Source organism: Peromyscus leucopus, chromosome 12, assembly GCF_004664715.2.
Source record: "Peromyscus leucopus breed LL Stock chromosome 12, UCI_PerLeu_2.1, whole genome shotgun sequence".
In the NCBI taxonomy this organism is placed as follows: domain Eukaryota; kingdom Metazoa; phylum Chordata; class Mammalia; order Rodentia; family Cricetidae; genus Peromyscus; species Peromyscus leucopus.
Genome location: NC_051073.1, coordinates 8956774 through 8973171, shown reverse-complemented (window position 1 = coordinate 8973171; position 16398 = coordinate 8956774). Strand labels below are relative to the sequence as shown.

Below are 16398 nucleotides of genomic sequence, written 5' to 3'. Positions count from 1 at the left end.
CCTACACTAATCGTTTTTAAAAACACAAAACCAAAGCCCACCCACCCCCCAGTCTGCAAAGTAACACCCACCCACCCCCATCCACACACTGGCTCTGATAGATGCCATCAATCAAATCTCGCTGGAAATCAAGACAAGGCATTTGGATTCCCCCACACCCCAGCAGGACCCACAGAAGCAGGCCATGTGCTAAGTGACAGAAAGCAAGGCTTGCCAACAGTTTACAAGGCATACATGGCTGCGAACCTTATCGACAAACAAACAGGGAGCATGTGTGTGTGGCCGGGCATCTGTGAGGCTTCGGAGAATCCGCAAGACTGGCCCAGATTTGTTTTCAGGACGACAAAGCTGTTCACTTGCTCTTCTACGTCACCCCTCCCTGTTCCCTAAGTGCTGAGTCCCCAGAACAAAACAGAGCCTTCCATTTCTGTTCTGCACAGAGAACACTTACAGGCCAGGCAGATCCAGCGCCGTCCCTGCCTGGTGCAAACAATTCCTCCTCTGAGCCGAGGTGCCTTAGCCGTGCATGGCAACACAGGGGCCTTTCCTGTGAACCAGATGCCAAGGAATCGACTTCCTGCAGGAGGTGCATCTGCGCTCACTGCAGCCCACAGCTTCCTCTCAGCAGCAGACAGATGTGCTGGAGGCCGATCAAAGGGTCTGCGAGTCTCCAATCTGAGCCTGATCTGAACGTCTCTAATGTGTCACTGGCCGGCTGTCAGCCACCCAGGCTCGGCTCTCTCTTTAGCTCAAAATGCAAGAATACTTTTCACTTTTCAAATAAGATGCAGCATAGCCCCTCCAGAGAGCCCAGCGTTTTGTTTTTTTTTTTTTACTACAAAAGTGCGGACTCCTTGCTGAGATAACACAAGACACCTGCGTCACTTCGTCAGCCAAGTAGAAGTCTAGGGACGGGACGATGCATCAGAGGCACTGCACTACACGGTACTGCACTGCACTGCACTGCACTGCACTGGAAGGAAGGATGGCTAATAACAGAACTTAAGAGAGACAAGCAGAATTTTCGCATGCGTGCGTGCGTGCGTGCGTGCGTGCGTGCGTGCGTGTGTGTGTGTGTGTGTGTGTATGTGTAAGAGGGGTCTTGCTAATATAGTTCTGGCTGGTCTAGTACTTGCTACATTATTCAAGATTACTTCTCCCTCTCAGCAATCCTGCCTGTCACCCATCCTGCCAGAAGGACAGGTTTATATCAACCGTACCTGGCTCTAAACACACACTTAAGACTTCTGAAGACACCACAGATGCCACTGGAATGACAATTCTTTTTTTTTTTTTAATTTGTTTTTTTTCGAGACAGGGTTTTTCTGTGTAGCTTTGTGCCTTTCCTGGGACTCATTCTGTAGCCCAGACTGGATCAACCAGGCTCTGCCTCCCTAGTGCTGAGATTAAAGGCATGCACCACCACCGCCCGGCCTTGGAATGACAAGTCTTAGAATTTGCATAAAAGTTGAGTTTTTGCTAATTGCTAGGAGAAGTAACTTTGTTTCATGGGTGAGTTTCATGATTTATATTTTATACCACGGTAATTTTACTCATTAAGAAGCCACCTTGCCTTCTTGAAGGCGGGGCGGGGGTTGGGGGAGGCTGGGAGGTAGGGAGAGAGGAATCTTGGATTGATGTGTAAAATGAATGAAAATTTTTTTCTTAATAAGAAAAAAGTGAAGCCAACATTCAAAATAAGTTTCCCTCTCTCCCCTTAGTAGGAATGGCAGTAAAGGGACATGCCAGACAAGCATGTTAAAACATGATGGGCATGTGTTTTAGGAAGCTTCTAAAAATATTCAGATCTGTATCTGCCTTCCTACACTGATGCTCGCTGAGATGCATAGCTGACTGAGGTAGGTCTGTAGCTTCTAAGACACCTGGCAGACCGCAGCAATCTCTGAGGGGCATTTTTGTTTGGGGGTGAGCAGGTTGTAGGGATGCATAGACCAGCCCTTTACACCAAAGAATGACCTGGTCCCCAAGGTTAAGATCAGTATTCAAAGCAAATCCCATAGGAACTTAGCAAAGGCTTCTAGGAAACTCCATGCAAACAGTTTCCAAGTTCTCACACCAGCTTCGTCTTTACAATAAGGATGCTCCCAGGATAACAGTCACTGAGGGAACTGCCCTTTTTTTGGTCCTGGCTAGCTTCCTGGTGTGTATGTAAACAAGTGCTTAGGAAATAAGATGAAAACAGGGCCAGTAAGACTCCAGGTAGAACTTATGGACTGCAAATGGCCATGGATGAGAACTGGGTCTTAAAATACGGAGGAGACATCCTTTTCCCGACCTTGGCTTTGAAGGCAATGTGGAAACATGCACTATGCTCCCTTCTTTTATCAAGGAGTAAAAGAAAATGCACAGCCCCTTAACAGATTTCCAACATCAAAATCTCAATGAAGTAGACCCCGAAATAGCATCAACAAAGTCTGCACATCACCAGAGCTTCTTCATAACCATTTTCCCAGGACAAAGTCTACAAACAGGAAGAGCTGCTGGTCTAAGTCCCAACTCTAGGTACATGTGAAAAATCAGTCAAGGAGTCTAAAATGCCATCTAAAACAATCCCCAAAATAAACACACAACAAGAGTCGGAGCGACTCCAGAGCTGTGAAAGGGGTCCAGAGACCTCAGCGTTCAGTACTACAGAATTCCTCCTCTCCACCTGGAGATGGTAAGCACAGTGAAATTCATAAGCCCGAGTGTCCGACATGCTGCCCATTGCAGGCAGAGTGGAGGAGCAGACAGTGTGGGGGGACAGCTGACTGTTATTGGTCAGACAATCCCCATGTCCTCCGTGACAGACACTGTCTTGGGGTGTAACCTGTGTCTTGGGGTGTAACCTGTTTCTTAATACTTACTGTTCGTCTAAACATTGCATTGACCTAGTAGGATGACAGTGTGCTCTTGTCTCCATTTTATAATGAGATCACAGGACACAGAATGGTGCATCAGGGCTCACAGGACCACGGGCTCACATCGAAATGAACGCAGCCCGGAGAACCTGGGTCAGGGCCTATTTTTAACCACCAGTCTATGATGTTCCCACACACAAGCCTCTATGTGAGAACGAGGTTCAGAAATAACCAAAGCTTGAAAGAGAGTCAATACCTTCAATCCCGGCTCTCAGGGAAGGTCTGGTCAAGCCTGCACGCTGGGCAGACAGTACCAGAGCTCACAAGGGCCTCAAAGTCCCCGAGATGTTCCCACTTCCCGCCTGGGTCTCTGCCCAGGTCACTACATGCTTAGTATGACCATCTTAAAGACGCTCTAGCACCGCACCCCAAACTTGCCACTCGGATGGCTACTATTTTTAGTTACTTCTAAATTTAGATCAAGGCTGGAGTGGAGGCTACCCATTGTCCAGCGGCTCTGTGCTAACTGCCGGCCGTCTGCTGAGTCCCTGTTATCTCTGCCTGGCTATGGGGCAGGCTCGTGGGCTACCCATCCTGTTTCCTCGCTCTCCCCTTTCATCTTCTGCTGTTAAATAAGGAACAGGAAGTGGAAGCACCCAGAAGGCAGAGACCCAGGTGGGGACCATGAGCTTCAAGTCACAGTCATTTGGTTAGGAAAAAACAACAACAACAACAAAGGAAAGAATAAATCTCCTACAGAAGACTCCAGGGTCGAAGTTTTACTGTTTTAGATAAGACTGCGTTCAGTGGTTTTGGCACAGGGACTCTGCGGGTGCCTGGTCTATGCGACGTGACAGGAAAGCCCGGGCTTAACAGACTCCATTGTATCAAAGACAGGACAACTACCACATACATGGAATACACCCAGATCCTTCTACAAGGACAAGGACACACTAAAAACTATTTCGCCTCGTTTATTATCATCTCGGTATTCAAGAGGCTGAGGCAAGAGAATTCCAATTTGGGCGCCAACTTGGAAACATCTAGTGATTCTAGGCTGATCTGAGCCATAGCGCTAGACCTGGTTTCAAAAACAATTATTTAAAAACACTTAGGGGAATAATTTGTGTATATTCGAAGGGTCTTTTTAGTAAGAAACAGTATCAGTAAATAAGGAAGCAATTTGTAAGCAAGAGTCCATTTTACACAGGGGCATTCTCTCTAGGGGCCAGAGAATAACCATTTCTGGCTTGGTGGACCATAACTCCCCATCACAACCGCTTCATCTGCCATTGCAGTGGGAACAAACCCAAAACAAGATGTGCCAGGACAGATCCAAGTTGTTCAGAATCAGGTGGGGTGATCAGGTTTCAGCTTGTGGATGATAACATGTAAATTCTGAATCTGTATCTGTGATGGATAGGAATGACCCTGATAGGAAATTAATCCAAACACGGCCACACTCCAGCTTCATGTACATGATCACAGAATCCTGCAACAAGCCCATGGCGCACCCAATGTGTTTCTCTGTCACCCTACAGGACAGACGCTGTGGGTCCTTTTGGAGGATCACACATGCCACCTTGTGGCCATCTGAGAGAATAGCCTCCATGGTCCCAATCCCCTTTTCTTGGCATTCTGGGCTCCCCGAAGCAGCTTTTTAAGAACAACGACCACTACAACACAGCCATCCAAGGAAGGCAATAGTAAACTAAGTACAATCAATTTTTTGAAGCTTCAACTTGTCAAATTCTTCCAAGAGCCACGAAACAAAACCATGAATGATCGATCACAAGCTTCTCGCTGAAGCAGCCAAGCTGCAGATGGTAATTTGACAAGAATGGCAAGCAGTGATACATAAGTGCCTAACAACACAGATACGGAACTACAAAAGCGCATGCGCACACACACACACACACACACACACACACACACACACACAAACGCATGTGCACCCTGCCTCAAGCTTTTTTTTCCCCCTGAAAACACAAGCCAAAGAGAAAATACTTCTGAAGTTAAGCCTAGTCAGTCAACCCAAACCCTAGCACCAGTTCATAAAAACTGAGCTACTGCAATCCACCCAGTTCCTCTGTTCATACATTCAGTCTCAAGTTCAACCAGAAAGGGTCGCCTGTGTGGGAAGCCATGTGCAAAGGGAAGGACCGCACAGAGGAAGAAAACACACCCATTCCAAGAAAACAAACACTAAGGAAAGAGACAGGCAAGTCAAAAGTATCAAATGAGCCAGGCTTGAAGGTGTTCTCGGAAAGCAGAGGCAGGGAAATCTTGGGTTCAAGGCCAACCGAGGCTATTCAGGGGGTTCCAAGGCAGTCTGGGCTACAAAGTGAAAGCCCCTCAGACTAAAACTTAAAAAGCAAACAAGCAAGTAACCCTCATAGGACAATATGGCCGGAGCCCAAGGAGACACATTTTGCAGGCCACGGAGCTGGGGGTGGTGGGTGGGCACTAACTCTGTAGGGGTCCCAGGAAGGCTTCCAAGGCAGGGGTCACCCAAGCTGCTTCTATCAGGATGCGTACATGGACACCAGAGGGAGCAGGAAAGAAAGGAGGTAAGAGTAGCAGATGGAGCGGGGTACGGCAGGGTTTCCGCTGACCCAATTCACGTTCACGGGAGTCACACCAAGCAAACACCTGCTGGAGAAGATGCCTCACAAAGCCCCCAGTTCCTCTCACGAGGGAAGAGCAGGAGGGCTGGACAGACTTTGGGGTTGGAGACAGAGAAGGCTACAGGAGGACTATGCCTCTCCGGGGCATCTGAGATCCCATGCCTTTATCCACGACCATGAAGTGGTGGCCTCCCATCACTCACCCCCTCTCCAAGATGACAACGAGCAAAAGACACACACAGCACATACTCCATGACAAAAACACCTTCCCCTTTAAAAATGTCAACAGGAAGTACAGGGCAGCTTCACTCACTGCCACCTTCCAATGCCCGAGGTGCAGAGTGTGGAGCGTGCCCCAGGGCACAGGCTGACGAGGCACAGCCCTAGGCACAGCCTACCTGGGTTGCTGGTGAGGAAGGCGAGGGGACTCTCGCCAGGTCCACAGGGCCGTCCACTCGGTGCGGTGGGTTCTCCAGGAGCTCTGCTCCTCCCTCCAGCTCAGGGTAGGTCCTCACCAGGAGGCCCAGGGAGGGCTGGGAGAGGAAATCTTTGAGCATAGATGAATTCAGGGTGCCGGCGGCACGATTATTGATCTCGAGAACCTCATCCCCCGCCTTCAGGCCTGCCAAGGCAAGGTGGAAAAGTTTTAATGTCACACAAATCAGAGCACAACTACTTAGAAGTTCTGACAGAAGGGGCATGCCAAGCGCTCCTGGAATGAGTCTCACAGCCCCAGGGCTGCTGGGAGCAGGATGCAGTTCTCACATGGGTCTGAGAAAGCGCTAGACCAGTGGTTCTCAACCTTCCTAACCCTCGACCCTTTGACACAGTTCCTCCTGGTGTGGGGACCCTCAACCATAACATTATTTCCGTTGCTACTCCATAACTGTAATTTTGCTACCGTTATGAACTGAAAGTATCTATGTTTTCCAATGGTCTTAGGTGACCCCCTGCAGGGGGTCACGACCCACACGTTGAGAACTGCTGACCCGAACCCACTCATTACTTCTTCAATGTGTTCTAAGCATCTGCCAATCTTCTTCTCCAAATGCTGAGTCTGGTTAACTCCCCAACATGCTGGTTTCTGGAAATGTTGGCAACAGTGTTTTGTACACACTTGTATCTATTATCACTTCTAGGAGACTGAAATGCAGAAGTTTCTTCTGCCTACCACTTTCCAAATTCATACAGCGAGGACAGTCTACGGAACCAAATGCAGCTGTTATCACCACTCCCTCTGCCTTTGAATGACACAGGACCCGGGAAGCCCATCTTCATTTCATTTTGTCAGGTCCTCAGAAGTTTCTGCAGCCTTTGCAGGGCACACCTGGGAAAGGGCCACCCGAAGGGACAGCCAAGAAGAAGCCCAACCTGGGGAGACCAGAGGCTGTGCCTAAGGAAGGGGCCGCTCAGATCTTTATATAGCCACTGCAGCTGCTGGAGGAGGAGGAGGAGGAGGAGGAGGAGGAAGAGGAGGAGGAGGAGGGGGGAGGAGGGGAGGAGGGGGGGAGGAGGGGGGGGGGGGGGAGGAGGAGGAGGAAGAGGAACAGGAGGAGGCGGCGGCGGCGAGGGAAGGGAGTCTCCCTGAGAAGGGAGGTGAAGGAAGGGCTGAGACAGGAGTATTGCAGAATTGAGAAACCGCCCCACCCAAGGCAGCCATGGATCCCAGCTCTGACTCTGCAGAAGGATCATTCTAGAGAGTTCTCACTTCCCAGATTTGGAGCTAACCCTGGCTATCCTCACTCTGATTTCCAAAACTTACAAAACCCATTACCGAGCACAAAACAGACAAAATGAAAAGTGCATGGGGAGGGGGTGGAAATGAATGAAATGAGAATGTTTTTGTGTCCAAGGTAAAATTCTGTTGAGTAAACCATTCATTGTACTTATGATTTATTTGTTTATTTCTATGTGTGTTTTGTCGGCATGTACATCTGCACACCAAGACAGCATCATATTCCATGGATGTTAAAGAGGTCATCAGCTGCCATGTGGCTGCTGGGAATTAAACTCAGGGCCTCTGGAAGAACAGCCAGTGACTTTAACCACTGAGCCATCTCTCTAGCCCTAAACAAGTCATTTTTAGGTAAAAATCTGGAGCAGTGTAAATTTTAAACAGAAAATATAAAATTCCAATATATGAAAAACAGAGATGTTAGTGTTTGGCGTGTGTGTGTGTGTGTGTGTGTGTGTGTGTGTGTGTGTGTGCACGCACGCACGCATGAGTGTGTATGTCCTGGAACTCACTATGCAGTTCAGTCTGACTCTGACCTCATAGCAATCCTTCCATTGCCTCTTGTGGGCTAGGATTATGGGTGTGAGCCATGGCTGGCTTTGGTCTTTTCTTAAAACAACTCAAAGACCTGTAAGTCCGGTATCACAGGATATTGGGATAAAAAGATCTGAAAGCCAGAAGGCATCTATGAAGAGTTTCGGAAGGAAGCTTCCAGGTTCATGCGACTGGCAGAGTAAGATAATGGCAGGTTGAGTGCTGACCCCTGGAAACTTTGTCCCCATGTCCTTGCACTCACAGAACCTGTGAGCGCACTTTTTCCTTCAAAGAGGATCTTTATGGTTGTAACCATAAGACTCCGCATGGTCTGGTGGGTCTGTGTCCACTGACACACCTTCACCGGGCCCATGGAAGAGCGATCACAAGGGAGAGCGGGGGCCAGTGAAGGTGGAGGCAGAGCCTGTGGTGATACAGCCACAAGCCCACAAACGTGTGGAGCCACAGACACTGGATGAGGCCAGAGAGGGTTCTCTCCAAAAGGTTCAGGGCGAGCATGGCCAGCGAAACCTTGCCTGGCTTCTCCGGAACTGCAGGCGCAGGAATTTCTGCTGCGGTAAGCCACCCAGCTTCCAGGCCTTTGTTATGGCAACACCAGGGAGACAGCACAGAAGGCGTTCTTCTCAGAATGAGGGAAGAGGAGAGGCCATGCCGCAGTACTGTGCTGTGACGCCTCCCACTGGGGTCTTTCTGCCACCGCTGCGGCATGGGCAGCCTCTGGGACAGCTGAGACGTCACCCCCAGCCCCAGTCTCATAGGTAAGAGGGAAACGTGGTAAGGAGAGGAAATGAAGCTGATCGTGTAATCTCTGAAGACATTCAATAAACATTGGCTCTCCAGGTTGCCATTTACCCCTAACTAACGCTGGAAATAAGAATTGACCATGAAAAAGTATCTATGAAGTCTCGAAGCTGTCTGGAGCAAGATGGCGTGTATCCTTCTCAACCAGGCTATGTCCTGTGAGGCCATCATGAAAATCCCAGATGACAACAAACGGCTCTCGGGTGATCTCCAAGGGAGAGTGACGGTCCAAAAACAAACAGGGCCGTGATGAGTGGAGACGTGGAAGGGCCAAAGAACACACCACGGTACCGGAAGTCCGTTCTGCAAGGGCAGCCCATGCGAGCCCACGTTCAGAGCCGTCTGTGTGTGAAGAGCAAGAGGGCGGGAGTGGGCACATGGGACCCAACTGCAGGAATGGCCAAAAGGCCAGTGTGGCCAACGAAAAGGAACGAAGGTGGAAACCAGTGTGTGCTCATGCAAACAGTGCTCGGATCCACTGCGGCCACCGCTCAACTGGCCTCTCCTCTCAACAACATACTCTGGCCATTTTAACAGGGCTGCAGGCACCTAGGCGGTGTTCAAAAAGCCAGTCCGAGTTCTCTAGTCTGTATGCTAATGAGTGGTCAGAGGACTTGGGGTCACTGATTCTGGGAAAGAAAATATCTCACAGATGACAGGTAAAACAGATTACAGGTTATCGAAGGCTGGCTGATCGACAACATCAAGCTAAACTGGGAGAGTAGAGGGAAGCTGGGGGAGGGGACATTTGGTACAGAGTACACAAACAGGCTGTGTGGCCTGCAGTGAGCCCGAAGGGGGTGTGGTGGGATGGATGTTTTCATTAATTGCCAGAGCTAACACTCCAAGCGCCTCCTCCTGACACTGCCCACCCTGTGTGGGGTGTCAGGATGATATTTGTGGCTGGAGAAGACACATACACACCGGTCTTACCTCTGCTGAGAACACTGCTCTATGGCGAGAGGAGGCTGGGGAGACATTTGTTTTCATGGAGCATCAGGGTTCTCAGATTCAAAGAACTAAGACAGGATGTGACTAAAGCCAGAAGATCCCCCACCCCCGGGCCACGCCCACAGCACACTCATCCTGCTGAAAGCGATAACGATCAGGCCCCAGGTCTGGAGGGGATCAACCTGTCTCGGTTCTCAGCTGAGATGCAGCTCAGAACCTCTGCAAACTCCGGCCTCCAGTCTGCCTGTGGTCTAGAAAGTACAGGCGGAACAGGCAGGAGGTTCTCCCCCAGGACAGCTAGCACATGATCCTCACTATCCCTCCCTCAGGTCCCTCCTTCTCTGTCTGTGCACACACAGACTGGCTGACAGCACAAATAAAATGATCCACACACGGAACTCACAAGCTAGGAAACACCCAGTTCTGCGCTCGGCTGCCCCAGGGATGGAGGCAGGAAATTCATTCCCCTTGTTCCCAGGGCTCCAGTCAAGAGTTCTTGGCAGATGAGATTTGGGTAACTGTGTCTGAGGCACAGCGGACACACAGGTGCTGGCCAACGTGGATTATCTTCCCACAAGATTCCACACCAAGAACAAAACTCCTAAACTTACCGACCGGCTTCATATTTTTGTAAGTATAATGAGCTGAACAGTGGACGCCCTCAAAACAAAACAAAAACAATCATGTTCTGCCTACAACATCAGGAAGCAACCTTCTTTGGAAAGAGGTTTGGCTCAGGCACGTATCATGGAGATAATTAAAATAACTACTACAACTATACAATATGAAGACATAATTAAGTCAAAATAAACCCTAAGACAAAATTCATGGAAATTTAGGGTGAGTGTTAAATCAAAATGACCTCTGTTCTTAGAAGACAGCCACAGAAGGACTAAGGACATGGAGGAATGGCCATGTTGAGTACTAAGGCCAAAATGGAACACATCAGTTAATAACCAAGGATCACTGGAGAGGGCTGGCAGCCACCATATCTAAGAATTCTGACAGATTCTTCCCTGAGGCTCCAAACGGAATCGATCCTCCCAACACCTTGGCTTCAGACTTCTAGCCTCTTGAACTGAAAAATTTTCTGTGTGTTTGAGCCACAGAGTTTAATCTGTAATCGTGGTCCTAAAAACTAATGGAGTGGACAAGTTCTGGCTTCTCTTGGTACCCTTGGTGGGTGGATTCCAAGATGGCCCTTGAAAACATCTGCAGATGTAGTAGAGTCAAATCTGCATGCAGCCATATTTGAATCATCTGTAAATTATCTGTAATATCTAAAGCAACATCAATGCACTGGTAACTACATTATATTGTTTAGGCAATAATGACAGGAATAAAGGTGAGTATATGTTCAGTATCTGGTAACTTTTTAACCACTGACCCCCTCCCTCCCCTAGAGATTTTCAATGTGTAGTTGGTGGAACCCAGAGACGCGTAGTCCATGGATATAGAGGGTCCACTGTAATCTAGGTTGACAAGGGAACCTGAGAACACCGGCAAGACATAGCTGGGCAGAGCAGACAACGGAGATGAGGAGGCTGGATCTCAAACCAACCTCCGCTGACTCTCCAGGAAGTGACGGAGTGGAGCAGCCTCTTCTGGGGGTGCTGCAGGCTCGGGCAATGCCTCTGACGGTGAGGGCCAAAGTTCTGCTTCCCCCAAGCCCCAGAGCTCCCCAGAAGATAAAGAACCATGGTAGTTAGAGGAAATATCGCAGTCGTCCCATAGATACAGGCTCAGAGTCTCCTCCCAAACCTAGGAGCGTGACATTTCTTGCACACCCGAATTCATGGAGTAAAACCCCCTTCCTTGGCACTGTTTTCAAGGAGAAATATTCTTTATACACAAACCCTCTGGAAATGTCTTTCTCATTAACCAATGAGAAAAATCCAAAAGGTTATGTGATAAACAGGAGCCACAGGGTGGAGGTGGGGGGTAGAGGTGGGGGTTTGCAAGTCTGTAGATTGCTAACACTGGAGAGGCTGATGCAGGGAGACTATGAGTCCATGACCGGCCTGAGCCACACCAAGAGTTCCAAGCCAGCCTTAGCTAAGTATCAAGGCCCTGTCTCAAAAACTAAAAAGCAAAAAAATGTAACAGAAACAGAAGCAGCCAAGGCCTCCACAGTCTTACCTTTCTTGGAAGCTAACCCGGTTTCCTTGACGCTGTTCACATAGAGCCTTCGAACACCATCTTCGTCCACAGAAGACAGGGAAAACCCTACAGAAGACAGAAGACAGACCACAGGGATCACACCTCTGAGTGTTTAGAAAACAACAGGAAGTACCTGCTGCGAGCACAGAGGTATGTCTGTGTTCGGGGTTACACTTTGGAATTTTTTGTCTTTCCTGTTGTTCAGATTGTTTTACACAGCAGGGAAAAAAAGTATTTTTAGATCACTCTAAGAGTGACTACTTATAAAAATAAATACCACTCGGTCCACTAATCTTCATACTTCATACTCGCCTGTGAATGCAAACAAAAGAGCATTATTTTACCTCACCTGTTTCCTAGCAAAGGGCATGATTTGCCTTTCCCATCCTCTTCCTTACACGGCACATGACAGACAGACAGACAGACAGATGGGCTTACCTCATGGGGTCCCTTACCTTTTTAACTCACTCATTCTACATGGTAGGACACACTGTCCCAGGGTGGGGTGTGTGTTCACCCGTATTCTACATGGTAGGACACACTGTCCCAGGGTGGGGTGTGTGTTCACCCGTATTCTACATGGTAGGACACACTGTCCCAGGGTGGGGGTGTGTTCACCCGTATTCTACATAGAAGGACACACTGTCCCAGGGTGGGGTGTGTTCACCCATACGCACTGCTACTGGACACTGCTCTAATTTATTACCACATTCTGAAAACTCACTTTACCTATACCATTTCATACTGGAATCTGGTTAGCTGATTTCAGACTCTACTAGTGATCATCAAACTATTAAATAGTTAACCAATGCTGGGAGCAGAAGAAAAAGTTGTTTTAAAAAAATAGGCAAAATAAATAAATAAAAATAAAGAAAGGAAAGAAAAAAACCTGTTATAAGGCTGGATGCCAGAGAGCCGCTGAGACTTTTCTAGTAGTGTCAAAGTGAACATGAAGTTTTCTGTTTAGCTCACGGTACCAGGAAACAGGTGACCAGCTTCGGGCAATAGAGGCCACCTGCCACTGCTAATTCTCCTATAACTCTGTGAGACACAGAACAGAACTTCCTAGTCTTCACTCTGTTATCAGTTTGAATTTCATTTTTATGGGGGAGAGGAATTAAGATGCTAATGGCATGTGCTGAGAACGAGCCTGCTTAGTTGGAAGACAAGATCAAGGCAGAGGACGCTCTGGAACCACAGTTGACAGAGGTCAGTCAAGAATTTCCTTCTGAGCCGGGCGTTGGTGGCGCACGCTTTAATCCAGCACTCGGGAGCAGAGCCAGGCGATCTCTGTGAGTTCGAGCAGCTGGCTACAAGTGAGCTCCAGGAAAGGCGCAAAGCTACACAGAAAACCTGTCTCGGAAAAAAAAAAAAAAAAAAAAAAAAAAAAAAAAAAAGAATTTCCTTCTGTTCCGTGTGTGTGTGTGTGTGTGTGTGTGTGTGTGTGTGTGTGTGTGTGTCTGAATGACTGTTAAGGAGTTAGTGAGGCAGGGGAGCCCTACAATCAACTATGACATTCTGCACCAGGCACTTGGGTACAAAATTTAGACATCTGGACACAAGAAGCATACTAGAGTTCTCAATCTGGTGGATCTCAATCTGACTGCGAACAGGGCAAATAAAGGGGCTGTGGGCACAGCTTTCCAAAGGCTTGCACACAACGACACAACCTTACACACACACACACACACACACACACACACACACACACACACACACACACACACAGAGAGCATCCTAAAGGACAAATGTGTAGGGCGGGGCCAAGCTCATGCCGGCACCTCTGTGCATCATAGGTAAGGCCGTGGGGTCTGTGTAACCATCTCCTCCATCAAACGAACGTAAGCTGAATGAAGAACACGGTGATCTTACAGCCAATTAACAAAAGTTTTATGTGGGATAGGAACGCTCTAATCTCAGCAGACTCTAACAGGCCAAAATGATCGCCAACGGACAGAGGGAGATCATTCAATATCAAACTAAGGTAACCAGCAATTAGGAAGCTGCCCTTGTAAAAACAGGAAGGCGTGATGAGTGATAAGTGGCCTAGCGACCTAGTAAAGGAAGTAATTAAGATGAGTGAAGAAAATTAAAACTGATTTGACGAACTGCCAGGAAATCCCTCATACAGACACCCACTGCCAAAGGGAATCCACATAGAGAACCCCAAACCAGGCCCAGGATGAAATAGCTGTTCAAGTACAGACACACACCAAAAGGATGACACACAGCTAACACAGAGTCTCAGAGGTACTCCGAGCCAAGGGAGAGCTGCAGTGTTGACCTGTGCACACGTCCACTCCGAGACTGCCTAGGACCTAGCTTAGTCTAAGAGGCATGTAATCTGAGCACCATCTAGGGGCTGGCAAGGAGAGAAGAATGCCCAGGTGTTTACTCGTTTTATGTTGGTTTGGTTTTTTTCAAGACAGGGTTTCTCTGTGTAGCCCTGGCTGTCCTGGAACTCACTCTACAGACCAGGCCTGCCTCAAACTCAGAGATCCCCCTGCCTCTGCCTCCTGGATGCTGGAATTAAAGGTGTGAGTCCATCACTGACTGGTCTAAGTGTTGACTCTTTAAAAATGTATTCAGCCAGTTGAGTTATTAGGTCATCCTCAAACGGCCTGCATACCTGTGGCACTCATATGTACAGGAAAGCTACATGTAAGCTGACGTTAGGGCTGGATGCAGACTGACTGAGTGTGCATTGAGATGCCCCAGCAGTCTCTGGGGTCGGAGGCCAACAGATCATCTAGGATTATGTATGGGCTGCCAGTTTAGTAAGAGCTAGAATCCCCTAGGAGACAATCGCAGGCATGACTGGGTTAATTGAGTTGGGAAGGTCCACCCTACAGGAGGGTGGCTGCATCCTCTGAATGTGAGCATTCATGACAGACCATCCCCTCGGGCTGTGAGCTGAAATAAACCCCTTCTCCACTGGGTGGCTTTGTTAGAGGATTTCCTAGCAGTGGCAACCAGAAAAGTAACTACCACAGGGACTCTTCATCTTTCCCAGCCAACACGGCCGGCCGGCGCTGCCAATAGGAGTCCGGATACTGAGAGCTGGCTTAGCTGACGTCACCAGCCATGCAGCAGGGCTTTCCAGAGGGAAGCTCAGGAAATGGTACCAAGTGGTTTGGCCCTGAGAACCTCCTCCATCAGCGTGGTATGGCCACAGCCTCCAAGCATGGGGGCTACGAACTGTATGGAGGTAATGGTAGCCACAAAACCCAACCCCAATCAAAACAAAGCTCGTTCACTCTCTCTCTCTTTCTTTCTCTCTCTCTCTCTCTCTCTCTCTCTCTCTCTCTCTCTCTCTTCCTTCCTTCCTTCCTTTTTTCTTTTTTGATTTTTCGAGACAGGGTTTATCTGTGTAACAGTTCTGGCTGTCCTGGAACTCCTTGCTCTGTAGCACAGGCTGGCCTCGAACTCACAGATCCGCCTGCTCTGCCTCCGAGTGCTGGGATCAAAGGCGTGCGCCACCGCTGCCAGACCCCACTTTATGTCACACAGTGTGAGCAGCCCTAAAGTCTACACAGTCCAGCACCCGCATTCACACCCATGGTTTTTACCTCCTATGACTGTGGTCACCCACACTCAACTCTACTCACAACATATTGTTACAGCTCTTCTTTATTACGACCCATTCTTGTCACTATCTTAATGTGCTTAACTTACAAATCAAACTTTGTTAGGGGCTGGAGAGATGGCTCAGTGGTTAAGAACACTGGCTGTTATTCCAGAGGATCCAGGTTCCACTTTCAGCATCCAAAGGGGGGCTCACAACCATCTTTAATTCCAGGTCCTTCTTCTGGCCCCCCAAGGCACCAGGTATGCAACATAGTACACAGATAAACACACAGACAAAATGTGCATACACATTAAAACTGTGAACTTTATTATTGGTATGCATGTATGGGACGGGGAATAGTAGAGGGCTATGTGCTAACTACAATTTTAGGCACCTATGGAACATCCCCTAAGGAAATAAATGGAGGTAACTTAGGGTGTTTTTATGCCAAGTGCCTACTTCTGGGTCCCCAAATCACTCAGTCCAGACTAAAAGCCCGAGAGCTTGGAAATCCGCTCTTTTCCAGATTCCCACTGGCTTACTCTTGCTCGTTCGACAGAAATGAAGAATGAGCAGAGGAAGAAGCACTACCACAGAGCACCTGAGTCCAAGGGACCAGACACTTGTTTCCGCCAGTGCCACCAATTTACGGCTCTAATCATGGAGGTCACATTTCTGTTGCATACTAAGCCCTTTATAAACATTAATTCTTTGCCATTGAAAATGTCCTCCAGGCTTTCTGATGCGTTTAGTTCGAGGGTCAAACAGTAAATGGCATGAAGGTATAATGGAGGTGGCCAGAGCTACAAAACCAGGCCCTATTCATTAGGCTGCAGAACACTGATGAGCATTTTGAGATGAGGTTATTTGCCTGCGGGAGGAGATGCAGAAGGAACATAATGCCAGCTGTCTTGTGAAGGATTTGGAAATTTTCAAACACTAAAAAACTAATAGCCGCATTCAGAGAGAGAGAGAGAGAGAGAGAGAGAGAGAGAGAGAGAGAGATCTCAAATACATGTAAGCAGTAGTCTTGACATTTCGCCAGGAACTGCCAGCTCCCTCCAGCACACAGTAGGCCCACACTTGTAAATAGGTGGCTGTGATTTGCTTAGACCTGTGACTGACACTGAGTAAGACCTA

At 48.4% G+C, this 16398-nt stretch overlaps 1 protein-coding gene across 1 annotated transcript in view; it reads right to left on the bottom strand.

Annotated features, from left to right (window-relative positions):
- Tiam1 (TIAM Rac1 associated GEF 1) overlaps nt 1-16398 on the bottom strand; it is a 379222-nt gene that overhangs the window by 47141 nt on the left and 315683 nt on the right. The window contains 3 exon segments of the mRNA XM_037209650.1: nt 5887-5922; nt 5925-6110; nt 11670-11756. Of these exon segments, the coding sequence (XP_037065545.1) occupies nt 5887-5922; nt 5925-6110; nt 11670-11756 (309 nt within the window).